The sequence below is a fragment of the Oryctolagus cuniculus genome, chromosome 15 (genome assembly GCF_964237555.1).
Source record: "Oryctolagus cuniculus chromosome 15, mOryCun1.1, whole genome shotgun sequence".
Taxonomy (NCBI): Eukaryota; Metazoa; Chordata; class Mammalia; order Lagomorpha; family Leporidae; genus Oryctolagus; species Oryctolagus cuniculus.
Genome location: NC_091446.1, coordinates 15,997,415 through 16,023,941, shown reverse-complemented (window position 1 = coordinate 16,023,941; position 26,527 = coordinate 15,997,415). Strand labels below are relative to the sequence as shown.

General features: G+C 52.7%; 2 protein-coding genes across 15 annotated transcripts in view; one reads left to right on the top strand and one right to left on the bottom strand.

Annotated features, from left to right (window-relative positions):
- Window positions 1-12,465, top strand: part of VWA2 (von Willebrand factor A domain containing 2) — a 53,636-nt gene extending 41,171 nt beyond the window's left edge. For all 6 annotated transcript variants that reach the window (XM_051823659.2, XM_051823660.2, XM_008270543.4 and 3 more), the window contains 6 exons: window positions 931-986; window positions 2,754-2,861; window positions 4,962-5,534; window positions 7,326-7,877; window positions 8,460-8,585; window positions 9,673-12,465. In XM_051823659.2, coding sequence (XP_051679619.2) covers window positions 931-986; window positions 2,754-2,861; window positions 4,962-5,534; window positions 7,326-7,877; window positions 8,460-8,585; window positions 9,673-9,758 — 1,501 coding nt within the window. In that variant the 3' untranslated portion in view covers window positions 9,759-12,465. The remainder of the gene's footprint in view (window positions 1-930; window positions 987-2,753; window positions 2,862-4,961; window positions 5,535-7,325; window positions 7,878-8,459; window positions 8,586-9,672) is intronic.
- Window positions 12,466-13,388: 923 nt separating this feature from the next.
- AFAP1L2 (actin filament associated protein 1 like 2) overlaps window positions 13,389-26,527 on the bottom strand; it is a 113,644-nt gene continuing 100,505 nt past the window's right edge. For 5 of the 9 annotated variants that reach the window (XM_051823656.2, XM_070057183.1, XM_008270545.4 and 2 more), the window contains 8 exons: window positions 25,955-26,100; window positions 18,798-18,909; window positions 17,955-18,203; window positions 17,705-17,876; window positions 17,343-17,498; window positions 15,581-15,774; window positions 15,347-15,469; window positions 13,389-14,574 (listed from right to left, as the gene is read on the bottom strand). In XM_051823656.2, coding sequence (XP_051679616.2) covers window positions 14,548-14,574; window positions 15,347-15,469; window positions 15,581-15,774; window positions 17,343-17,498; window positions 17,705-17,876; window positions 17,955-18,203; window positions 18,798-18,909; window positions 25,955-26,100 — 1,179 coding nt within the window. In that variant the 3' untranslated portion in view covers window positions 13,389-14,547. Of the gene's footprint in view, window positions 14,575-15,346; window positions 15,470-15,580; window positions 15,775-17,342; window positions 17,621-17,704; window positions 17,877-17,954; window positions 18,204-18,797; window positions 18,910-25,954; window positions 26,101-26,527 lie in introns of all 9 variants that reach the window. The other 4 variants (XM_070057184.1, XM_070057182.1, XM_008270546.4 and 1 more) reach the window with 2 other exon arrangements.

Sequence of the window (26,527 nt, the reverse complement as noted above, 5' to 3'; positions counted from 1 at the left end):
CTAGCTTGAGAATGTTAGCAAACATGTTTGCCAAGACCAAAGAGTTTCCTTAGGGGAGTCCATAGCAGGACCCCATGGCAACAAAGGGAATGACCTTCTGCCCTCCTGGGGAGGCGCCACAGAGATCAGGGAGGGCAGGAGGCGAGGCCTGGGGGGCCTTGGAATCCGGTAGTCAGGATCGGACCCCAGCTGTGCTGCGGTCCAGTAACCACGTGACTGTGGGCAGCCTAATTCGGCCCACCTGGTGGAGATCACCCCCTCTTCAGGTAGCTGTGGACTTGAGGTCACGGCGGGGCTGCCTTGTACATGGAGGCCCCTCGGGAATGGTGGCTGTTTGGTTATCACAGGGTGTCAGTGCTCACACACACTGAGCGGTCATTGAGTGTGATGGTTTGTAGACCCCCTTGAGCAGGGAGCCTTGGGTCAACACTCGGGCTGACTGGAGAGAAGCAGCACATGTTGGGAGAAAGGGAGGCTGGGGCCTGGGGGAGGCCATTCGGGCTCCTTCTGTTGTCATCAAGGCTCTAAGGAGTGCAGTGGAAAACGCAGGAACTGAAGACCAGAGAAGGAAAGCCCCATGCCTGGGGTCACACAGCCTGAGACCAGTTGCCCCATTCCCAGTATTCCTGCCACTCCCTGCATTGTGGGGCTCAGAAAGTAGCTTAATAAGTAACATTGCCTAACAGTACTAAAAAGCTGGAGATGGCCTGCCGGCATTATCTTCTCCAGTTGTGTCTGAGGAGTTTGGCACATCCCCTGGTCTACGTGCAGATGGAAGAGTAAAATCAGGAAGACATCAGCGTCTCTCTTGACCCTCCTCTGCAAGGGGACATTAGGTCGGCTTTTGGTGCTGTAAATAGTCGTGGGGGTTTCTGCCCTCCCTTGAAACGATGGATCTCCCGACCGCTCTGTTTCCTTGGGTTTTTGCAGCTGGAAGAAAGTGCTCCTCTCCCATCCCGCCACCTGCTACAGGACCACCTGCCCAGGTATGATCTGCTTCTTGGATTCACCAACTCTTCCTGGGCCCAGGCTGGTGTGTAAAGGGGGCACTTAGGGTCAGGGATGGGACCGGCTCCTGGGCGCATGGATGGGTCATCTGGGAGGCAGAGTAGTGCGTTCATGCTGCATTCATCCCACGCTTGCTCCGTAGTGCCCTTTCGCTAAGGATGGGTGACAGCTTTGGAATTTTACTCCCCTTAATCAGCGTCCATTGCACTGATGAGAGCAGAAGTCTTGTAGATGGCCTCAAACACGGCCAAGCTCCGGGCAGACCTTTCAGTGTCTCCTCCTCCCTGCAATGTCTGCTCGGTGTCTGAAATGCCCGTGCTCCTCCTCTATGCGATGAGGGGTGTCAGGCACGAGGTCTGAGTGAAGACCGCGAGGCAGCCCCCTCAGAAGGGCTTCATCTGCTCCCAGACCCCAGATGAGCGCGAGGTGTTATGCATCATTCACGGGCTGTGATGGACCCCAGCGGTCTAGCGCATCCTCTGACCTGGGAGCTGGAGGTGGCCCCAGGGTGGGCAGGTGCAGCCTTTGGGTGGGTTTGCTGCTCCTAGCAAGGTGAGGAGCAGGGTCACTCCCCCCCCCCCCCCGCCGGGGCAGGGGGCCCTGGGCATGTCCTTTCCGAGTGTTCAGATTCCAACATCCCTGGCCTCTGAAGCATAAAAGAAGCTGACCCTGGGGCTGTTGCTTCTCAGAAGTTCACGTTGAGGACTGGTTTTGGAGCCAGGAGCCCAGGGGTCAGCCTCAGTATTTTCTCCTTTCGAAAAGTCTACACTTCAATGACCATGATGTGACCATCATTATATTGAAGTAAAGGAGAGGAATCACCAGCCCTGCTGGTAACCACACTTACCAAGCCCTTGGAAGACATGCACACCTGGAGGTCCTGTTCTGACCCTGGGAGGGAGGCCGTGTGGTCTCATTGGCATTTTTGTAACAACCAATAAGGAAATCCGTAAGGAGCTCAGATGTGGACCACAGAGTATCTCGGATCACACACCTCCGGATGCACCCCGGATGTGGAGTCCTATGTACACTCTCAGCCAGAGGCATCACGTATCATTTGCACTCGGCATCCAGAAGCACACAGTGCTTTGTGCCAAGACCCCGCAGGTGTCAGTTCATCTCATCCACACAGCAGCACTGGGGAACAGGCTCCGGTATCAGCACATCTTCTTAGATGGGGACGCTGAAGCTTACAGAGGTTAATCAAGGTATCGAGGACATGAAGCTGGCCACGTTCATTGCTGACCAAGCCGCCTGACTGCAGGACTGTTTTGTTGTGCCCGGCCAGTGGCCATGAGGAACAACCATGGGCAAAACTTAGAGCACACAGGGCCCCATCAGCACGCCTGCATTCCCTGAGACACCTGTGCTGTCGCCTTGATGCTACTGAGATCTGCAATGTTGGCAGGCTCAGGTCCAGCACCAGTCAGTCATCATGGCTGCCTCAAGCTCCTCTGGGCCTTCCCAGCAGACATGGGTAATGAAGGCCTGTCGTTCCCAGCGTCAGAGCCATGGGCTGGGACCCACTGGCACGTTCCCAAGTGGACCCACCGCTGAGTGTCCTTTACCGACCACACCCAGCCCCTTCCTCGTGTGCTTGTTGGTTTTTTCCCCTCTGCTGCAGGGGTTGTGTCTGGTTTTCTGATGGACCATGGGGGAGGGAAGGAGCTGGGCTTTTCCCTCTGGTGCTGGTGGACCAGGCTGGGCTGGGCTGGGCTGGGCTGTTGACTGGCATCTCCCCGTAGGCCCGTGTGATGCCCGTCCCTGCCAGAACGGGGGAACATGTGTTCCAGAGGGGCTGGACAGATACCACTGCCTCTGCCCGCTGGCCTTTGGAGGGGAAGCCAACTGTGGTACGTATGCACGGGGCCGCCAAGACCGACCACTGAGGGGCACGGCTGTCCCCATCGCAGCTACTGGGTGCGAACCCGCCCTTGACTTGGAGAGCCGTCTACCTTCCTAGTACTTTCCCAATACTCCACTGACACTGACCTGACATCTCACGTGGCACAGCCTCCAAGTGCTCCATGAATAAATGAATTCCGTTTCGGAGCTCCAGGCAGGACAGGAGCTGGAGACTGAGGACAGCTCTGGCATGACCACAGCCTGGTGCTGGAGCGCTGCTGAGCCCAGCTGGAGGCTGAAGACGGCCTGACTCGGTCCTGGCTCTGGGAAGAATCTTTTCTTCTCTCTCCTGTGAAGGAGGGGCAAGGGCTCCAACACTTTATATTTATTTATTTTTTAATATTTTACTTATTTATTAGAAAGGCAGAGTTAAGGGCCAACGCTGTGGCACAGTGGGTTAACGCCCTGGCCTAAAGCACTGGCATCCCACATGGGCACCGGTTCAAGACCTGGCTGCTCCACTTCTGATTCAGCTCTCTGCTGTGGCCTGGGAAAGTAGTAGAAGATGTTCCAAGTTCTTGGGCCCCTGCACCCACGTGGGAGACCCAGAAGAAGCTCCTGGCTTCAGATCAGCACAGTTCTGGCCGTTGCAGCCATCTGGGGAATGAACCATTGGATGGAAAACTGACCTCCCTCCCTCTCTATCTCCCTCCCTCCCTCCCTCCCTCCCTCCTCCCTCTCTCTGCTTCTCCTCTCTCTGTGTAACTCTTTCAAATAAATAAATAAATCTTTAAAAAAAAAAAAAAGAAAGAAAGGCAGAGTTAAAGACAGTGAGACGAAGAGACAGAAAGGTCTTCCACCTGCTGGTTCACTCCCCAGATGGCTGCAACAGCCGGAGCTGGGCGGATCCGGAGCCAGGAGCCAGGAGCTTCTTTTAGGTCTACCATGAGGGTGCAGGGGCCCAAGGACCTGGGCCATCTTCTACTGCTTTCCCAGGCCATCAGCAGAGAGCTGGATCCGGAGAGGAACAGCTGGAACTCTAACCGGCACCCATATGGGGTGCTGGTACTGCAAGCAGAGGATTAACCTGAGCCATAGCGCTGGCCCCGACACCTTTCGTTTTTAAAGGTGTGAAATGGAGATTGTTTTGGCTGAACATCCCTCAGCTGAATATCTGAAACGCAAAATGCTCCAAATTCCAAAACTTCTTGATCCATGTTGGTGCTCCAGAATTTTGGATTTGGGGCTTTCAGATTGGATGTTCAACTAGTAAAGTCTATGAAAATATTCCAAAAACCTAAGATCTGAAACATTCCTGGCTCCAAGCATTTCAGAACAGGTGGCAGGCCTTACCTCCTAGAGGGTTTTAAAAGTAAGATACACACAGGAAGTGCTTAGTTAGCACAGTGCTTGGCTTCTTGTTAAGGGTTGGTTAAGTAATGATTTTAGCATGGTGTTGGGTCATTGGAGGTCTGCTTGGAAAAAACAACCAACCAGCCCTGACCCTGTATCTCACACCCCACCCTAACAGTTCCAGGTGGATTATTGATCTCCATGTAGAGGCAAGGCAGGGGGGCTTCTGGAAGAGAACAGAGGAGCATACCTTGTAATGTGGAAGACAGATTTCTCAGGACTCAGGAAAGCACAGACCGTAATGGGAAAAAGTAATAACACCTAATTGTTTTTTAATAATTTTTAATTTTTATTAGAGAGCCCATCCCCTGACTTAGTCCCAAATGCTCAAGAGCTGGGAACTCAGTCCTGGGCTCCTACCTGGGTGGCAGGAACCCAAGTACTGGGGCCGTCACCTGCTGCCAGCATCCCAGGCTGCATCTTAGCCACTGCACCTAATGCCCATCCCACGTTTTTCTGTTTTAAAAAGTGAACGATGGAGACCCTCAGGGAGAGCTCTGCCTCTGTCTGAAACCCTGGCAAGCACCAGTGAAGCCGGCCCACAGCGGAGCCTCCATTCCTCTGCCCCATCTCCCTCTTGGTGGGGGGAGGGGGGATGCTCTCCTGCCCTGTGCGGAGTAGGGACATTTTGGCAGGCCTGACCTGCACACTCCCATGGCCAGAGCCTGACGTCCGTGTCGCTGTGACTCCCGCAGCCCCAAAGCTGCGCCTGGAATGCCGCATCGATGTCCTCTTCCTGCTCGACAGCTCTGCGGGCACCACCCTGGAGGGCTTCCTGCGCGCCAAGGCCTTCGTGAAGCGGTTTGCACAGGCCCTGCTGAGCGAGGACTCCCCGGCCCGCGTGGGCGTGGCCTGGTACAGCAGGGAGCTGGTGGTGGCGGTGCCCGTCGGGGAGTACCAGGACGTGCCCGACCTGGTCAGGAGCCTTGACCACATTCCCTTCAGCGCCGGCCCCACCCTGACGGGCAGCGCCTTGCAGCAGGCCACGGAGCGTGGCTTTGGGAGCGCCATCAGGGCAGGCCAGGACCGGCCACGCAGAGTGCTGGTCCTGCTCACCGAGTCGCGCTCCCAGGACGAGGTGGCCGGCCCGGCGCGTCGTGCCAGGGCCCGAGAGCTGCTGGTGCTGGGCGTGGGCAGCGAGGCTGTGCGGGCAGAGCTGGAGGAGATCACGGGCAGCCCGAAGCACACGATGGTCTACACAGACTCACAGGACCTGTTCAACCAAATCCCCGAGCTGCAGGGGAAGCTGTGCAGCCGGCCGCGGCCAGGTGAGGTCCCCTGGGCTGGCTGGTCCCTGGGCAGCTCCTCTCCTGGTCACCAGTTAACTGTCAGCGGCTCCCAGCGCCTGTGCTGACTTTGGCCCCTCTCTCAAGGACTGGCCATGTGTTCAGACACTTCTGTTTACTCATCAAGAAAACGGGACTAATAGCACCTCCCAGGGGGTTCTTTGGGTAAGGGTTAAGACGAGCCACAGACACCCTTAGTACAGAGTGAGCGCTCTGCTGTTTATCATTCTTGATAGCTATTTATTGGCGTCACTGACAAGGAGCCCTGAATCTCAGCCTCCTCTAGGACAGCAGCTTTACCACCTTTCTGACGGCAGCTTGTAGTAAGAATGCATTCCCAGTGCACACAGGTGCACACAGTAGTGTGCACACGCACAGCTGGAACAGACGTCTCATGAAGGAATCGACACTGTCTCCCTGGGATGCATGCGACGTTTTTCTATTCTATTTCACAACGCGTGAGGCCGACTTCGGCCTGCTGTCGCAGGGTGCTCTGGAGAACGGGCCTCCCACCTGGGAGCAGACCTGGCCACGCAGTGGGCAGGGCCTCCCCCTGGCTGCAGATGTGGTAGCTGCACCTGCTTGACGGGTTTGCCCTGGGAGGTGGGTGGTGGGAAGCTGCATACGGGGTTCAGCCTCTGCCCCAGTGTCTCTCTGCCCACAGGGAGGAGGGACAGGCTGGCCTGCCCACTCCCACCCAGCCTCTCCTGTCTTCCCACAACCAGAGTGCTTTTGTGTATGTTGTCTATTATTTTTCTATTTTACTGGAGAGAGGGTGTGTGTTCCATCTGCTGGTTTGTTCCCCAAATGCCTGCGTGAGCTGCGACCGGACTGAGCCGAAGCTGGGAGCCCAGTGCTCAGTCCAGGTCTCCCACGTGGGTGGCACAGGCCCAGGTACTTGTGCCACCCCTGTTGCCTCCCAGGGTTCCCAATAACAGGAAGCTGGAGCCAGGTACCAAGCTAGGCACTCTGATGTGTGCAACATGGGCAGCTTAGCTAGCGTTTTCAATGCTAGGCTAAATGCCTGCTCTCGCTTTGTTATTTTTAGCAGAACTGTGGATTATCAGAAACGGTGTAAGAGGCGAGGCTCCCCATCTTTCCCATACCCACTGTCACCCTTTGGCCTTGGAGGGTGCAGGTTGACCATGAATTGACCAACACTGGTACTTGATTTACTAATGCCTAACCCTTGTCCAGAGGTCCTGCATTTTTACCTAACGTCCATTTAGCATCCCAGAATCCCATCTGGGTTCCACAGAGCATTTCATCACCCTGTATCCCTGGGCTCCTCATGGTTGTGACAGGTTCTCCTTATTGCTAGAGTTGGTTTTTTTTTCTTTTTTAGATTTATTTATGTATTTGAAAGAGAGAAAGAGATCTTTCATCCTCTGGTTCACTCCCTAGATGGCAGGAATGGCCAGGGCTGGGCCAGGCCAAAGCCAGGAGCCAGGAGCCTCTTCTGGGTCTCCCACATGGGTGTCCTGGGCCCACATACTTGGATCATTCTCCACTGCTTTCCCAGACGCATTAGCAGAGAGCTCGATTGGAAGTGAAACAGCCAGGACTTGAACCAGTGTCCATAAAGGATGCCGACACTGCAGGTGGTGGCTTAATACTTGGCTGTGCCAATGATGCCAGCCCATATTCTAGGAGTCAGGTGTTCTGTGATGAAGAAGAGGCTGAGGGGGTGGGTCCTGCAGCAGGCAGAGAGGATTGGCTGACCCGCTGTGCCAGCTGAGTCCCCCACAAAGGTCCCCCTGCTTGCTCCCGCAGGCTGCCAGGCCCAATCCCTGGACCTGGTCTTCCTTTTGGACGCCTCGTCCTCCGTGGGCCCCGAGAACTTTGCCCACATGCAGAGTTTCCTGAGAAGCTGTGCCCTCCGGTTTGATGTGAACCCTGACGTGACGCAGGTCGGCTTGGTGGTGTACGGCAGCCGGGTGCAGGTTGCCTTTGGGCTGGACGCCCACCCGACCCGAGCGGCAGTGCTGCGGGCCATGAGCCAGGCTCCTTACCTGGGTGGGGTGGGCTCGGCCGGCACGGCCTTGCTGCACGTCCACGACCAGGTGATGACAGTCCAGAGGGGCGCCCGGCCTGGCGTCCCCAAGGCCCTGGTGATGCTCACAGGTGGGAGAGGGGTGGAGGACGCCACCGTCCCTGCCCAGAAACTGAGGGACAATGGTGTCTCTGTCTTGGTCGTGGGCATGGGGCCCGTGCTGAGAGATGCGCTGCGGAGACTGGCAGGTCCCCGGGACTCCCTGATCCATGTGGCAGCTTACGCCGACCTGCAGTACCACCAGGACGCTGTCATCGAATGGATTTGTGGAGGTGAGTGGGAGGGTCCGCACCTCTCAGGGCCCCTGGGGCCCAGCCCTCGTGTGCATCGTGACGAGGGCAGCAGCTCTTGCCAACTGCTGACCGCTCGCTTCCTGCGGGCCGGGCTCTGCACACGGTCTCAGGCTCATGGGAAGTCTACAGTGGGCATAACCATCCCCATTTCCCACGGAAGGTGCAGAGAACTGAACACACATACTTCCTGCCCAAACTGGAGAACTTCTGCATTCTGTTTCAATGGAGGCCATTTCGAGAACATCCCCCAGGCCCCCTGAGACTTTAAAGAGCCCTCACTGACACTGACCTAGGTAGTGAATGATGGAGTGTGCCTCCAAGGCTTCCTTTTGCCCGTGATTGCTTGTCCAGCTTTCAAATGGCACAGGGCAGAAATGACACAATGCCACGTGATGTACATGGAAATGTTGGGTGCGAGTTGGGTCTTACTAACCTGGCCACACGTGGCCCGTTGTTTTGGGGCCTCAGGGACACTTGAGGCTTGGGAGTTGCCACTATAGTGGCCTTGCATCTGGGGCTGACCCAGACCGCGCGTGGGGGGGTGCACATTCTCCATTGCAGAGGCCAGGCGACCCGTCAACCTCTGCAAACCCAGCCCGTGCATGAACGAGGGCACCTGCGTCCTGCAGAATGGGAGCTACCGCTGCGAGTGCCGGGGCGGCTGGGAGGGCCCCCACTGTGAGAACCGTAAGTGGGCACTGCTGTCCGCGCGGGAGGTGGGGTGGGGTGGGATTCCGAGACCTGCCAAGCCTCAAACAACTCAGTGGAAGGTGGTCCAATGGCACCCATTCACTAGTAGGAATCATTCAGTCTGGTGCAAGAATCCAGCAGTGTGTACAACACTGAAAACCTCTGCTCCCGGAGGTTCCATTCTGGCGGGGCCACAGTGAACAAGGTAGGTATGAAGGGTTTGCTCCATGGTGCTCGGCACCGTAGAGGAAAATCGCGGCTCGCTGGGCAGCCGGAGCCAGGAGCACAGCAGACTGGGCTGAAGCCGGGAGAGGCGGGCTCAGAGGCAGGTAGGTGGGAGGGAGCTGGGGGTTTGCTCAGTGAACTGAGCAGAGCAGCTGCCAGCTGAGTTGGGACGGGTTGTAGGTACCAGAGGTCTGCAAGTGGAGAGAAGGAACTGGAGGGAAAGGGACAGACAGGGCACAGAGAATGAGCATGGAGCAGCACTGCAGCCTCCATGATACACACAAGTCCAACATTAGAACAGCCAGGGGCTGGCGCTGTGGCACAGCAGGTAAAGCTGCTGCCTGTGACACCGGCATCCTACATGGGTGCCAGTTCAAGTCCTGGCTGCTCCACTTCCGATCCAGCTCCCTGCTAATGGCCTGGAAATAGCAGCAGCAGGTGGCCCAAATGTTTGGGACCCCGCCACCCACATGGGGGACCTCCAGAATGAAGCACCTGGCTTCAGCCTGGACCAGCCCTGGCTGTTGTGGCCATCTAGGGAGTGAACTAGCAGATAGAAGATCTCTCTCTGTAACTCTTTCAAGTAAGTATTTTTTAAAAATAATCGATGAAGTTAGAGCAGCCAGAAGTCAGAAGACAGTTCCAGCTGCAGTCTAAGGAACTCGGCCACCTGCAAGACTTGGCTTCCTGAGGCCGGGGTGGATGGGAGAGGCAGGCAGGTGGAGTCTGGCGTGGCATCTTCTGCCTGGGGGGCTGGGTTGTGGAGTAAGAGCGAGATGTGAAGGGGCTCCCAGGGATGCAAGTGGGTTAAGGAGAGGACTTGGACATTCATGTTCTCAGAGTTCACTTCCTTTTCCAGGGGTCTTGAGAGGCGACGCACCCCAGGCACTAGGCCCCCACCAAGAGCCTGCGGGAAGACAGTGGCTGGGGCATCCTGGACGCTGAAAGTCTGGCTTCTGGGAGCCCGTGGGGCATCTGCTTCCTGCTCCGTCCCGAACCCTTCTGCCCACTGCCCACCAGCCTCGCCCGGGAGAACTTCCCAGCTGCCGACAGTGCTCACGGACAGTGGCAGCAGCCGGTGTCACCCACTGATGGCAATGCTGGAAACTCTGGATGCATCATCAGTAAATATTTTCTGTGCCTGGTGGTGGCTTGTTGAGGTATGTCACCTGCCAGCTTGCTTTCCCCTGAGGATCCTGGAGACACCAGGATGTGTCTGAGGCTCACTCTGTATAACTAGTGCAAGGCAGAGCACTGCGGAGACGGCCCTGCCCCACACAGGGTGTTTGCTTAGAGCATCGTTCAGACCACGGGAGCAATGACATTTCCAGGTGGAAAAAGCAGGGGCTTTTTCACTGCCCCAGGTCTCCTGGATGCTTTGAGTGGCACCTGTGACCTTCCCCAGTGACTGGATTGGATCTATGTGTGTAGGAGACCAGGAAAGTACCTGGCCAGTGAACTGCCTTGTTTGTCTACTGGGGGAGAGCTGAGCATACAAACGGCCCCGGTCTGTAGAGGCCGTGTGCAGTCGGTCTGGGCATGGGCAGCTTACTTTGGAGAGTTCACTTAGGACGGGTCGCTGTGGAGGTGTTCACTGGGCACTCCTTACTCCTTTTCATGGGCAAAGAGGAGGGGAATTCTTACGGTCAACAGAGGATAAAGAAAGTTTAAGGGGTTTCTTGCTTTGTAAAGCATAGATCTGGTGTTGCCTACATTTTGTGTTTTCTTTTGCTTTTTTTTTTAAATGCCTGCTTTTAAAAGGATTTAAAGAACTACCCCCACGAAATGCTGTTGGTTACTTATTTAATGGGAATGGTTGTAGTTATGCAGCAGTGAGATGCACCTGGAATATTTTCTGGCAAACGAGGTCCTTCCTCACCCCTGCAGCATCTGGTAAACGACTCTTAGCCCTCATCATGTTGTCTAGGTTGGGTTTGCAGTAGAAACCTTTGTAAGGATCTGACGGAAATCCTGAGACTTGATCATGGTTTTTCTATTAAATGTCAGTACAGACTCACGCACCACGCAATGGTGTTTTTGGTCCACTCTGGACTGCACATAGGATGGAAGTCCCCCCAAGTGGCATCAGCCCTAACTTAAGTCTGTGCAGGTGTCCACGAGGGTGCTCCCACGGGGCAGGGTCGCCCATCAGCGTGGTTCTCCCAGCACATCCCCGTCATTGGCACAGCTGTCTTCTAGTGTCGTGTTCTACGTACAGAAGTAGGGCTGCTTTGAGTTAAATGCCACTCAGCTTTCAGAACTTCAGGATTTCTGGTGTCAGAAGAGGGCCTGAAGCGTTAATGCCCCATGGTACCATTATCGTTAGACTTTAAGTGTCTGCTGTCCCAGGCACTGAATCATGACAATCGTGTCTGTGCCAGGGAATCTTTTTTTTTTTTTTTTTTTTTTTTTTTGACAGGCAGAGTGGACAGTGAGAGAGACAGAGAGAAAGGTCTTCCTTTGCCGTTGGTTCACCCTCCAATGGCCACTGTGGCCGGCGCGCTGCGGCCGGTGCACCGCGCTGATCCGATGGCAGGAGCCAGGAGCCAGGTGCTTTTCCTGGTCTCCCATGGGGTGCAGGGCCCAAGCACCTGGGCCATCCTCCACTGCACTCCCTGGCCACAGCAGAGAGCTGGCCTGGAAGAGGGGCAACCGGGACAGAATCCGGCGCCCCAACCGGGACTAGAACCCGGGGTGCCGGCGCCGCTAGGCGGAGGATTAGCCTAGTGAGCCGCGGCGCCGGCCTTGTGCCAGGGAATCTTGATTGATAATCTTCTGTCCGTCACAGGGGGCCCCATCAGGGCAGGAGCCCGTGGCCACCCAGCAGATGTCAGAAATTACATGACTTTAAGAGCAGTCATCAGTGCGTGATGTCAGCGTCTTGTTCAGGGATAACATCAGGAGACCCATCCCAGTTCCTTGGACCCAAACAACAAACTCTGGACGCCTGCGCTGAAGGCCTTCGCTGTTTGTTTTTAGCAGCCAGCGTCCCAGCTCTTGCAACCTTTCTTCAGCCTTTGCTAGTGACGATGGTACTGATGAGTTTGAGTTTTTCTGTGTCCCAGTAGCAGCGGAGGGAATTCCCCGTTTCAGTGCCTGACCAGTCGTGCTTTTTTTTTTTCACTTAGAAGAAACGAAAGCTTTCTCTTCTGACTTTAATTATACAGTGAAGACCTTGCAAATAGGTCATACGTTGCCTTTGGTTTTCTCTGAATGACCCTGATTTTAGGCACCCTGCTGAGTGCTCTCGTTCTAAGAGTTAATTTTTTTTTTTTTCTGGACAAGTGTCCCTTCCAAATAGTTCTGTCTCTTCTTTTGGAAGTTGTATGCCATTTTTTCTTGGCATTTTGCATTATTTAGGACCTCCGGAGTAACGGTTTTTAAAGTAGTGGTAACAGTACATATCCACATCTGGTTCTTGGCTAAAGCCACTTTCTCACTATGATAGTTGTTTTCTGCAGGTTGCTTTATCAGGTTAAGGCCCCCTTCTGTTAGATGACCAGGTGTTTATTGTGAGTGCTGAGATTTCTGGTGTGCTTTCTCCTTTTCCTTTGAGACTGTTTTTCAGTCTCAAATTATTAACTCTGTTAAATGTGATAAATGACACATTTGTATATTCTCAATAATAAACCACCTTTGATTCTTTGGAGAACTCTTTGGTCATGAAACATTATTCTTTAAACATTGCCAAATTTAATTTTGCCAGTATTTTATTTTTTCAAGATTTTATTTGAGAGGTAGAGCTACAGATAAAGACAGAGAGAAAGGTCTGCCTTCCACTGGTTCACTCCCCAAACGGCCTCAACGGCTGGAGCTGCACCAATCTGAAGCCATGAGATTCTTCTGGGTCTCCCACACGGGTGCAGGGAGCCAAGCATGTGAGCCATCTTCTACTGCTCTCCTAGGCCACAGCAGAGAGCTGGATGGGAAGAGGGACAGCCAGGCCTAGAACTGGCACCCATATGACATGCCAGTGCTGCAGGCAGAGGATTAACCTACTGAGCCACAGTGCCAGCCCTGCTAGTAGTTTATTTAAGAATTTTTCATCTATTTTTCTTTTGTTATGTGAATTTTTTTTACCAGAACTATCGTAACTTTATTCTTTAAAGCTTTTATTTAATTAATGCATTTTTCATAGGTACAACTTTAGGAATATAGTGGTTCTTTCCCCCATACCCATCCTCCGACCTGAGCTATGGTAACTTGAAAATGGAGAACACTGGGCCGCCTCTTCAGTTCTCCTGTTTCACACTAAATACTCACGTCGTCTTTTCATTGAGCCACATTTTGCCTCTTTACACTGCGAACCTCCCTAGTTTCTGCTTAGCAGGAGTGTGTGTAACCTCTTGTTGCCTCTATATGATCAGCTTCTGTAGTTGTCTCGTGTATTTGGCACATTGTTGATGATGTTAGAATCTTCTTTCAGCTTTAATTCCTTCCTTGATTTAAGCCTTGGGATGCCACTTTGTAATTCTACCAGAGTTTACTACATGGATGAAGTTCAGTGTGCAAATAACCAAAACATTTCCCCAGGCCCTGCCCCAAGTCATTACATGAAAGACAGAAAACCCAAAATATAATGAAAATTTTATTAAAAAAAAAAAAAAAAAAAAAAAAAAAAAAAAAAAACCTAACTCTCCACTTGGTAAAAGGCCACCAAGTATTTGTGACAAAGGAAATAAATGCCCTGGAATTAGACACAAATAAAAAAAGACCTTTGTTCTCAGGAAACCAGTGTTAGAGAACTTGGATTCAGAACCCCCAGAAATGAGGCAGAGATGATAGATGAAATGTTCCAACCTGTGTTAAACAACAGTGTAATCCGAGGAAAAGACAGGAGCAGCACGAAGAACAGCATTGCCAATTCCGGGAGGAGAGGGTGCTCACCTCACCAAAACAGGGATGCGGAGGGCATTATATTAAATAACTCTTCCCTTAAAAACGGCCTGGCCACAGGATTGAATCTGTAAACAGGAGTGATTTTTTTTTCCCCTTATGGTAATGTAAAAAGTCAGTTAAATCGCAAAAAATACTTTTCACTATTCTAAATGATAAGATTTTAAACTTTGTTTTTTTTTCTATAAACATGGTGTCATTTAAACTTACTTAAAAGAAGTTGCTTTAGGTCTGCCTTGGGCAAGAAACAAATCCTTAATGTAGCAGGGTCAGTGCTCAGCTTGGCCCCAGCTATTTCCCTGTTAGTTTCTCAAGAATTATGTCACAGGCTGTATCAAGGCTGTTTAAAATCAGTGATGACCGACTTGGGCCTGCTAAACTAGAGAGAACAAACTTGAAGGCAGGGATGGTTTAACCCCTGGTGCTGCTAAGCACTGGCTAGGAGATGCCAGGAGTTTAGACTTTCTCAGCCTCCAAAGCCACGTGACCAGTGTGACAGGGCCCTGCTACCTTGACTTCTTTTCCCTCCTTAAAAATCTGGATAAAGCAATTGATGACAATTTTGAAAGAAGAAACACAGGATATCTCTAAATACAACAACGCTTGTCTACATCCATCAGACTCAGTCTTCAAAGCCGCAGCCTTTCCCTGGGGAATTCCTTCCTCCGGCTCTGTATTCCTTCCTCCCAGCCTCCCCTTGTCTGAAACTCTCCGTGGTCTATCCGGTTTCTTCCAGACGGACACCCTTTCGGAGTTGCTGCTTTCACAAGACCGTCAGGAAGTAGGATTGTCACCAAGGTCCACGTGGATGCGAGAGTCTTTAGACGGCGCTCCGTTCCTAACTTGCTCCTTTCTTCTCCCATTCCTAGAGTACCATTCACCAGCACCCACCCGCCCCCCCAAGAGAAAATCAGTTATCCTCTGTAGCAACCTTCTGTACCAGGGTACTTCAGCAAAGTTCATAGCAAAATGGAACTAAAACATGTATTTTGGTGCCAAAAAACACAATTCCATGAATGTTTTGAAGACCTCTTACATGCATGGATTTCAAAAATTTTTTGCACCAAAATGTGTCTTTTAATGTCATTTTCCATGAACTTCCTGAAGTCCCTTTATGCATAGAAGCAATTAGGAATAGGGACTGCAAGTGTTTCAACCCGTGTGCTCATCACTGCTTGGAGCGCCTATGAAGAGATTGCGGCTGTGGCACACCAGGGAGTGCCGTGAGTGATTAGTGATGCCTGCAAGCTCTAGCCATCTCCAGCCAGAAAGTGGGATAGGAACAGAGGCAGCTGTAGATGTGCTCTTCAGTGTACAAATGAGTTAAGGATTGATCACGCTTCGGGTCTAGCCCTCCCGGAGAAACCCAGTCCCAACACCCACTCCTTGTCTACTCCTCGCTGGGCCCTAGGCCGCAGCTATCCCTGGAATCTGGTTCCTGAGTGCTGGGGAGGTCAAGGATGTCCGTGGCCTGGCGCCAATGAACATGAACGCCTGAGCCTCGCAGTGCAAAGGCCCAGAAAACCAGAGCTGCTGCCACTTCCTGCTGAGCGCAGGGGCCCCGGGGCTGCTACTGGGAGCTTGTGGGGCCACGGGGGTCAACCACGGCTTGGCTGGTCCCGGGAGAGACCCCTTACCTTGGCTTTCTGGAGGACGGTGCCTTTGCCTGTGACCATGACAGAAAGAGGCCTGTTCTTGAGGGCTGTGGCCGAGTTGACTGGTGTGCAGTCGGGTACAGGGGTCGGGGCGGCAGCTTTGGGCTGTGGTCAGAAAAAGACGGTGAGGGCTGGGTCAAGTGGATGGAGACAGGACCTCTTTCCCTCCACCTGTGTCCCGGGGCCCCACAGGCAGCTGCAGCGCCTGGCACTCACCCGGGGACTCACGCTCTCCAGGTGGGTGGTGTCCACGGTGGTGCCCAGTGTCACGGGCCCCGCCTCGGCCTTCTTCAGGTTGTCCTTGACCTCCATGATGTTGAGCTCCAGGTCCACGCGCCGGCTCTCCTCGGTCCGGCACTCCTCGTCTATTTCCCTCAGCTTCTGCTCCAGACTGGCCAGGACGCCCTTGTCTGCAGAGAAAATTGAACTCTCCAGCCAAGGCCAGGGAGCTCAGGGCCCTGGTGAACCACAGGGCTGGCCTGAGCAGTCAGGGCTGGAGTGGCTGTGTGTGTGTGTATGGCGGGCAGCCTTGAAGCCCAAGTCGTGAGTCGGCTTCCTGCAGAGCCTGGGAAAATTCCAGACTTTCCCAAGAAGGCATGGGTCTGAGGCCCAAGTCCCTCCTGGTAGCTCCTCCCTGGGCATCTCGGTGTTCTGACAGCTGCTGCTGTTACGACGACTCAGAAGGCTTGGACACTGGAGAGGGGCTGGACTGTCTGGCCCTCAAAGTGCCCACATAGCTCTAATGGAACACACGTCCTCAACCTGGTGCACCTGTACCAAGATTCGGTGACATGGAGGTCCTGGGATGCTATCGGGAAAGGCAGGCACCACTGCATTCGATACACAGCGTGAGTCAACAGTCTCCAAGTACAGACGAGTTCTGAGTTTGATGTCAACCCTTTTCAGAGGACAAGCAGGAGCAGGGGCCACCGTGTAAGGGAAACTTGTAGAGGAAAAAGTGCAGAAAATTTGCTGATACTTTTGTGGATTGGAGTTAGAATGACTTTCTTGTGAGCTGTGACAGTAACCCAGAATCTACAGGGTACAGCTGCAGCGAGAATGAACTAGAGTGACAACTGCCCTCACCCACCTGGACTATCCAGGAGAGGAGAGAAAGGGCTAGAAGTGCCTGGCACCTTGGCCATGGCCCCGGCGTGGTTTACGGACAGTCACCGCTGAGCCTCTGCTCCAGTTCATCAGCTCACATGCTAGCGGGTCTTGGTGGGGTGGACGGGAAGTCCAGTGGCTACTTGTCTTGCTGTGAGCTAACCAGAGCCAGCCTGCGGAGCCCTCAGAGACAGAAGGTGCCCATTCAGAGAGGCAGAAAGCAGATGGGTGTCCGGGGCCAGGAGGGCTGGGGACTAGGGGGAGTGGCTGCTCAGACACACGCTTGCTCTGAGGTCGGCTGTGGGGCTGGGTGTATAGCTCTGAATGTTCTAAAAGCTGATCTGTACACTTTAAATGGGCCAACTCTATGCCATCCAGAGTGCATCAGCTTTGGCTCTGCCGCACCCCCAAGACCTTCCTTCCCCAGTCATCTGATGAGCTGCTCGGAGTGCAGCTGCATTTGTCCCCAGACCTGCTCTGCCAGTTATGCTTGTTGGTGCAACTCTGCAACTGAAATACTCCAGGAGCCCACAGTTCCTGCACCTCCAAGGATCAGAGACGTTTCAGTCGCCACAAAACAGCTGTCAAATGATACAAGGGGGATTTAGAAAATACAAGGACACAGATGCTACAGGGGTCTTCAGTTTCTGTTCGCTTTAAAGAAAGCTTTGAGAAGCCCAGGGGGGCTCGTGCAGAGAGGAGATGCCAGGTGACTCCAGGCACTGACCCAGATCTCAGAATCTGGTGCCAGGTCTTGGCATCCCATCTGACAATGGGCCCAGGAATGAGAGTTGGCTTTAAGCGACTTCTAGAGATTTCACAGACCACCTGCCGGTCCTGTGGCCACCAGGTCGGGGAGCAACGGCCTCACCTGTACATTTCAGCAGGGTCTCCTTCAGTTCCCGCTTCTCCTTCCGGAGCTGAGCCAGGTGGCCCCGGATTTCCTCCTTCTTCCTCTCCAGCCTCTCCTTCTCCTCCGTGTACCTCTTCACCTCGGCCTCCGTCCGGTTCTTGCCAAGCTTGATCTCTGCAGCCCGAGAGAGGAAGCCTCAGCGGGGCTGGAGCATGAGGGCTGCACCCAGCCCACTCCCGGGGACCACCGAGAACCCGTGGCTGGGGCAGAAGAGCAGCTCCGACGGCCAGGCGAGCCTAGCAGGGAAGGGAAGGAGACTGCTGGGGGAGCTCGGGCCAGCGTCGACACCGTCTGAACCTGCTTCCCCATCAGACAAGCACCTGCACTGGTCACCCGCAGTCTGTCCTTCGCAGGGGGGCTGCTACCGGCCGGGGTGGCAGCCACAGCATCGGGGCAGCTCGGGGGGAAGGAGATTCTCTGCTGCTCAGTCTGGATTTTGACAGGAGTGATTCTCAGGGAAGCGTCCTCAGGCTCCACGCTCTGCAGCTGCCTCTGTTTTGGAAGAAGCAAACCCGACTCAGCTTGGTGCAGGGAGGGGGCCCGGCTCGCCTGCTGGGGGATGGGCTGTACCTGCTCCTCCAGGCTCTCTGGGGATATCACACAGCAGGGCTCCTCTGAGGCAGAGCCTGGACTCGGGGCAGCAGGGGGGTCCTCGCCCTGACCATCCAGGTGTGGAGACGTGGGGGAGGCGGCCCGGGCCTGCACCCCCCCGGGACTGTGCAGGAAGGACTTGATTGGCGTGAGGTCTAGGTACACTCGGTCCAGCTCACTCTCACTCGGGGCATCTGTGGCAGGAGCGGCTTCCTCGGCGGGTTCCACCTGCAGAAAACAGGTGCAGTCACCGTTGCCTCCACGCCCTCAGCTGTGGCAGAGGCACCGACCTGGCCTCTAGGCTCTGTGCCCACTCCATTCTGGAGTTAGCGGGGAAGCTCTCTTCCTCCGGGGGAACTCCACTGGAATCTTGGATGTGTCACCCAAGCAGCGGGGTGGGTGAGACCCAAGACACCCTACATCCCTGAGCCTTCCCCACCCATGACCGTGCAAACAGTAGTACCTTCCTCCATGGTGACTGGGACTGACCGCGTATCTATCTACGTGAAGCCCGTAGCACAGCAGAGTTCAATGCCCAGGACGTGGGAGTTGCCACCTACACCACCTGTACCCCTCAACCATCAACCTGGACCTCAAAGGCTGAAGGAGTCCTGGATCTCAGACCCCACACCACATGGCCCACCCAAGCGCAGCCAGCCATTTCACCGAGTGAAGCCCCCACCAGTGAGCAGCACAACTCGTGGCACCTTAGCGTCCACGCTGCTGACCTTGTAGGTGACTCAACCCACTCCAAGACAAGTCCATGAACTCTGGCATGCAAGCCCTGAGCCCTGGCAGGAAGAGGACTGGCTGGCCCCTTACCGCTGCTGTGAGCTCTGACGTCTCCACGTCATCATACAGCTCCTCCTGGCGCTCGTGGCTGGGCAGGCCGTCAATGTAAGCGTTGGGCTCCGAGAACTTCCTCTGCATCAGTCTGCAACACAGCCCGACACAGGACAGGGCCGGTGAGCACCAGCCTCAAAGGCCTCCTAGCGGCGACAGGCGCCCCAAGAGCCACTGCCGCGTGCCTGGGGTCCTCCCTCCTCGCCCAGCATCTTCCTCCTAGAACTCTGGGATCCAGACTCCCCTCCCAGAAACACAAGCTTCCAGGGCCCCATCCCCCTCTGCTTAGGATCCCTTTGTCATCTTCCCTGGTTCCCTGCTTTCAGAATCTCCTCCCAGCGACAGTAACCTCATCCCCTCTCATCGTCTTGTCTTCGTGATACACCCAGCAATGCACAGGCGGGCAGTTAGCCCAGGTGACTGTCGAGCGATTACATCCATTCCATACACAGGAAAACAGGCCCGGGATTTGCAAGATGGCCAAAATGGGGAGCCCGGTGTCTTCCTCCTGGACAGCCCTGGCAGCAAATACTCCGTACGTGGAGGAAGATGGAATAATGGGGACTTGGAAGGACCTGGTGATCTGGGATGGCAGCGCACACAGGGAGCAAAGCCAACCAGCAGCTTAGACCGGGCCCCACAGCAGGGGGTGCCCACGCTGCAGGGGGAAGGAGTAGATGGGAGAATCACAGCAGGGCCCATCTGCACGAATGCCTTCCCTGCTGGAGTGGTCCAGACAGCACTTCCAGGAGCCCAGGAAGGAGAGCTGCCTGGAGAACCCGGGGTTGCTTTGATGCAGAGACGCACTCCCTCATATCGGCCACAGCACAAGCTGAAGCAGTGTGGCTCCATCTTGGCCATCGTGAAGTGCCCACACGTCTGGGGTCCCACAGACACTCGACCACATTAGCAAAACAGTCACCTCAAAAATCCAACAGACCTGCAGGACAATGGTAACCCTAGCACCCTAGCCCATGCAGCACTATAAAAGGTGATACAAAAGGGCAAAGTAGGGACACTGTCCCCCTGCCTCCACCAGGGCATCACTCACTGCCACCAAGGCCCCCACACACTGGGATTCCCACCCAGGGTTTCTATGAGCCTGGCCCAGTGCGCCCACCGCTCCTTGGGACTGCATGTGCCTGGCCTGCTGCCAGTACCACTCCTGCTGCTCCAGCCCCTTCTCGAGAACAGCAGAGGAGGGTGTGCACGCCACTCTCGGGGCTCTGGTCCCTCCCTCCAGCAGGAGCTCACAGCCCACTCCCAGCGCCAGCCCAGTGTGCTCCCAGCACCGTCCCTCTTCCATGGCTCTCGCCTCCCTCTCAGTGGGGGGCTAGAACCCTACTAATGCTACCACTGACTACTATGAAAAGCATGGAAAGGGCGACCACACGCTGGTGTCCAACTGGAACTAAACCCAATTAGCCTACTGAACTCACACCTGAAGACACGTTCAGGAAAAAGCCTTCCATCTGCTGCTTCACTCCCCAAATGCCACAATAGCCAGGCTGAAGCCAGGAGCTTCTTCCAGGTCTCCCAAGTGGGTCCAGGGGCCCAAGGACTTGGGCCATCTTCCTCTACTTTCCCAGGTGCATTAGCAGGGAGCTGGATTGGAAGTGGAGCAGCCAGGACTCAAACCAGCATCCGTATGGGATGCCAGCAATTCGAGCAGCAGCTTAACCTGCTACATCATAATGACAGCGCCTAAAGCCATCCTTTAATAGAAACCACTGATATTCCAGACATGGCAAACATCAACCTAGGGACACAACAGCTACCAAAGGCAAGACAACATGATGCTCCAAACAGCATCCAATAACGCTTGAGTACCAGACTCCAAAGAAAGGGAAACTGATGAAACACCTGATCAAGAATGCAGCAGAACGATTACGGGGCTACTCAGAAGAGAATATAGAGAATTACACGGAATTAGGAAATCAGTGCATATGAATGCACTACTTATCAGAGATCTTGAACCACACAGAAGCCTTAGAAATGAATTCAGCCAAATAAAAATGGCAACGAAAACCTCAAGAGCAGACTAGGTCATGAGAAGAAAGAATATCTGAACTGGAAGGCACATATTTTGAAAGATCTCAGATAAAAAAAAAATGAGCATGCCCTCTGACGCCTTTGGGGTGCCATCAAATGAACACATATTCAAATTTTGGGAGACCTCCCCCAGTGGAGATTAGGGACAGAGGCATAAACCTATTTGATGGAATAACAACTAAAGACTTCTCTAATCTGGAGATTTTGACATCCAAATACAGGTGACTCCCAGGACCCCCAAATAGATACAACAAGAGAAGATCCTCACTGTGACGTATGTACTTAAACTCTCAAAAGTCCAACATGGGGCTGGCATTGTGGTGCAGTGGGTTAAGCCACTGCCTGCAATGCCAGCATCCCACGTGGGTGCTGGTTCCAGCTCCCTGCTAATGTGCCTGGGAAAGCAGCATAAGGATGGCTTAAGTGCTTGGACCCCTGTACCCATGTGGGAGACCTGGAAGAGGCTTCTGGCTTTGGCACAGTCCAGCTCTAGCCATTGTGGCCATCTGGAGAATGAATCAGCAGATGGAAGATACCTCTCTCCCTTCTCCCTCCATAACTATGCTTTATAAATAAATAATAAATAATCAATCTTTGGGGGGAAGAATACAACATAAAAAGAATTCTAAAATCTGCAAGAGTAGCACCAGGTCACTTTTAAGGGAACCCCCATTAGGTCAACAGATTTTTCAACAGAAATCTTGCAGTCCAGGAGGGAATGGAATAACACATCCCAAATTCTGAAAGAAAACACAATTACCAGACAAGATTACTCAGTAAATCTTTCAAAATGAAGGAGAAATATACTTTCCAAAACAATCAAAAACTGAAGGAATTCATCACCACCAGAATGCCTTACAAAAGCGCTTAAGAGAGTCTTCCACACAGAAAGAAAGCTGAGAATATAAAATCCACTAGCAAAAGAACAAAGAATATTCAAAATAAATTTTAAAGAAAAAATGACAGGACTAAGTCACTATCAGTGATAACCCTGAATGTAGATTAATGCCCCAGTTAAAGGATGCAGACTGGCTGGAAGGGTTACACAAGACTCAGTGATAGGCTGAGCACAAGAAACACACACAGAGGCAAAGCCAATGGATAGAAAATCCAAATGGAAACCGGAAGTGAGCAGGAGTAGCTATCCTTAAATCAGACAAAATATAGTTTAAGACAAAAATTGTAAAAGACAAAGATGGCCACTACACAATGGTTAAAGGTTTAAGTCAACAAGATCTGATGACTACATGTATACGCACCTAAGCAAAGGAGCACCCAATTTTATAAAACAAACATTTGGATCTAAAGGGAGAGAGAAGCTTCACTACAGTAACAGTAGGGAACTTCAACACCCCGCTTTCATCAACAGATGCGTCACCCAACCCTCCACCCCAAAACAAATAAACTACACTATAGACCAAGTGGACCTAGCAGACATTTATAGAACATTCCATTTAGCAACTGGAGAACACACATCCTTTCCATCAGCACATGGGGTATTCTTTAACATAGGGCACATATCAGGCCACAAAATAAGGCACAACAGATTTTTAAAAAATATTTATTTGAAAGTCAGAGTTATACAGAGAGAGAAGGAGAGGCAGAGAGAGAGAGAGGTCTTCCATCTGCTGGTTCACTCCCCAGATGGCCGCAATGGCCAGAGCTTTGCCAATCTGAAGCCAGGAGCCAGGAGCTTCTTCTGGTCTCCCATGTGGGTGCAGGGGTCCAAGGACTTGGGCCATCTTCTACTGCTTTCCCAGGCCACAGCAGAGAGCTGGATTGGAAGTGGAGCAGCCGGGAATGGAACCAGCGCCCATATGGGATGCCAGCATTGCAGATGGCGCCTTACCTGCTAGGCCACAGTGCCAGCCCCTGGGACAACAGATTTTTTAAAAACTGAGCTCAAGTTTCTGAACACAACGTAATAGCATTAAATAGAAATCAGCAACAATGGGGCTGGCATGGTGTTGCAGCAGGCTAAGCTCCTACCTTTAACACCAGCATCCCATATGAGCACCAACTCGAGTCCTGGTAGCTCTACTTCTGATCCAGCTCCTGGCTAGTGCACCTGAGAAAGCAGCAGATAACGGTCCAAGTACATGGGTCCCTGTCAGCCACGTAGGAGACCCAGATGGAGTTTCAGGCTCCTGGCTCCAGCCTGGCCCAGTCCTGGCCGTTGAGTTATTTGGGGAGTGAACTAGCGGGTGGAAGACAGATTTCTCCCCCACCCTCATAACTCTGCTTTTAAAATAAAATAAATTGTTAAAAAATCAGTGACAAAAGAAACAAATCATACAAATACACCGAGACTCAACAGCATGCTCCCTAGTGTACAAAGGGGCACTGAAAATAATAGGAGATATAAAAATTCCTTAAAACTAATGAAAATGGAAGCCTAGAGCTGATGCATACAGCAAAAACAAGTGCTAAGAGGGAAGTTTACAGAAATAAGAACCTACATAAAAAACACAACTATCAATTAGCAACCTAACAATGCATCTTAGAGCAGAAATAAATGAAACAGAAACTTTAAAAAAAAAACAATGAAATGTCGATTTTTTTGGAAGAAACAAAATTGATAAACCTTTGGACTGGGAAAACAGCACAAAATCAGAGATGAAAGAGGAACTGTTACAACTAACACCACAAAGATACAAAAGAGCACTGAGCTGTTATAAATAGCTGTACACCACAAACTGGAAAACCTATAGGAAACAGATACATTTCTCAGCATCTAACATTTATAAAATTAGACCATGAAGACACAGAAAACCTGTGCAGACCACAAACGAGTACTAAAACCATCAGGAAAAAAAGTCTCTCAACAGAGAAAAGCTTACAGTCAGATGGCTTCACTGCTGAATTCTACCAAACTTGTAAGAAATAATAAACACTAATTCTCCATCTACTCCAAAAGAACCAAAAAGGAGGGAACCCTTCCAGACTTTTTCTACAACACCAGCGTCACCTTGATTCCAAAATTAGACACAGATGTGACAAAAAAGCTACAGCCCAGTACCCCTGGCGAACACAGATGCAAAAGTTCTCAAGGAAAGTATTGGCAATTCACATTCAGCATCATATCCAGACGCTCATTCGCAACGATCAAGCGGGATTTACCCCAGGAATACAGGGATGGTTCACGATATGCAAAAATCAATAAACAGGACACATCACAGCAACAGAATGAAGCATAAAACTCATACCGTCTCAACAGATGTAGAGGGAACAGTAGCATTCAACATGCATTCATGATAAAAAAAAACACGTAGCAACATGCAACATGATAAAGGCCATATATGACAAACCCACAGCCAACATCACACGGAATGGGGAATGGCTGAAAGCATTTCTACTAAGATCTGGAACCCGACAAGGGAGTCAACTCTTACTACTCCTATTCAATACAGTATTAGAAGTTTTAGCTCAAACGATTAGGCAAGAAAAAAAAAATAAAGGCATACAAATTGGAAAGGAGGAAGTCAAACTGTCCCAGTTTGCAGGTGACATGATTCTCTTTCTCTGTCACTATGCCTTTCAAATAAAATAATTTTTTTTTTATTAAAAAGACAAATGGGGCCAGCATTGTAGCATAGCAGGTAAAGCCACTGCTTGCAGCATCATTCCATATGGGCACCAGTTTTTGTTCCAGCTGCTCTGCCTCTGATCCAGCTCCCTGCTGATGGCCTGGGAAAAGCAGCAGAAGATGGCCCAAGGGTTTGGGCTCCTGCTACATGCAGGGAGAACTGGAAGAAGCTCCTGGCTCTTGCCTTCAGCATGGCCCAGCCTTGGCCATTGCGGCCACATGGGACGCAAACCAGTGGACGGAAGATCTCTCTCTCTCTCTCTCTCTCTCTCTCTCTCTCTCTATATATATATATATATATATATATATAACTCTTTCTAATAAACTATTTATTTATTAAAAAAGACAAATGCTGGTGAGCATGTGGATAAAAGGGAACCCTTATATACTATTAGAGGAATGCACATTAGAATGGACATTATGGAAAACACTATAGGGCTTCCTTAACAAAACCTGATCTACCACATGAGCCAACCATCCCATCCTCGGTATATTCCTGAAGGAAATGAAATCACAAGAGAGCAATCCCTGTACGCCTGTGCTCGATGCAGCACCATGGACGACAGCCAAGCTAGGGAATCTGCCCGGGGGTCCCTCGGGGAGGGATGGATGCAGGCAATGTGAGCTCACACACAGTGGGATGTGATTCAGCCATAAACAGGAACGCAGTCCTGCTGTTGCAGCAGCATGGGTGGAACCACAGATCACGTTACGTGAAATAAGTCAGGACCAACGCTGCACCTCGAATGTGGAGCTGAAAACAAGTCGGTCCTCAGCCATTACTAGAGGCTGGGAGGGGTGCGAGAAGGCAGGATGGGGAGGAGGGGGCTCCTGGGTGGACGGGTGGGTGTCCCACCTGTTCTGCAGCACAGCTGGGGCACTCAGCTCGCAGTGGGGAATTCGATGCTGTGTAAGGAACCGGGAGAGCGGAGCTGGGAGGCTCCAGACACGGAGGAAAGAGAACAGAAAACCTGGGAGAGACCAGGCTGTGGATGTGTGTGCTACGGCACTGCACCCCACAAGAGAATTTTATAAAGCTAGCTTTTTTAAAAAAAAAAAAAGAAAGAACACGTTGCACTTCAGTGGCCCGGCCCGCTCCCACGGGTACCGACTCTGCCACCTGCCCTAGGACCCTGACTCGCTCACTGGAGGCAGAAGCCCTGCTTATCCGGGTCTCAGGGGGCTCCAGGGTGGGCCTGTGGGAAGTGCTGAATTGACAGGAGGGGCAGTGCAAGGTCAGGAAAGGAACTAGTCCTGCCCTGGGGACTGCAGAGCACCCAGCCAGAGCCCAGAAGCTCATGGCCAGGCACGGCTCCCAGCTCTCAGCCGGGCCTCCGGAGGTAGCTCCGCGTCCTCAGGCCTCGCCTCTTCCTGCCGTGGGGCAGAGCAGGCCTGGAGCCTGTGCGCTCAGTGGCCAGCCACTCTGGCTGCCCGGCAGCAGGTCTGGAAGCCCGGCTGGGCACGGGAGGGTGCGGGGAGGAAGGTCCTTCATACTCACAGGAGGGAGTTCTTGGCTGCACTCACGATACAGGAAACCCTGTCGGCGTCCACATAGTCGTAGGTGAACTCTTCCGGGTCTGTCTTGGAGCCGGACTCGGAGAGCAGGAGGCCCAGCCAGTGGCCCATCTCCTCCGAGGACTTGGCCTGAAGGAGTGGGAGAGACCAGAGCAGCCTGTCACACCTGCCCTTGCCCCCAGCAAGCCTCAGAGGCAGTCGGGGGGCCAGGCTCCCTCCCCAGTAACCTGTCCAGTCACCGACATCTTGGTCCCCCCTTAACGATGCTGCGGACATGCCACAAGCATTACGTGGCTTCCAGACAGGGTTCGAGGAGGGCTCGATCACCAGGCAATGACTACTAACATCGTTATCTGTTCAGAGTTACTAACTCCTAAAACAATAGTGCCACCAGTAATTTGGGTCCATACTTCCATTTGCAAGTGATCACATGCCTAAACCCACACATACCAGACTGCCTGGGCCTCTGCTGAGAATTAAGGCCCCATTTCTTTCTGAAGTCCAGAAGGTCGGGGTGCCCTAACACCTTTCACCAGGCGGACAAGCTCTGCTGCCT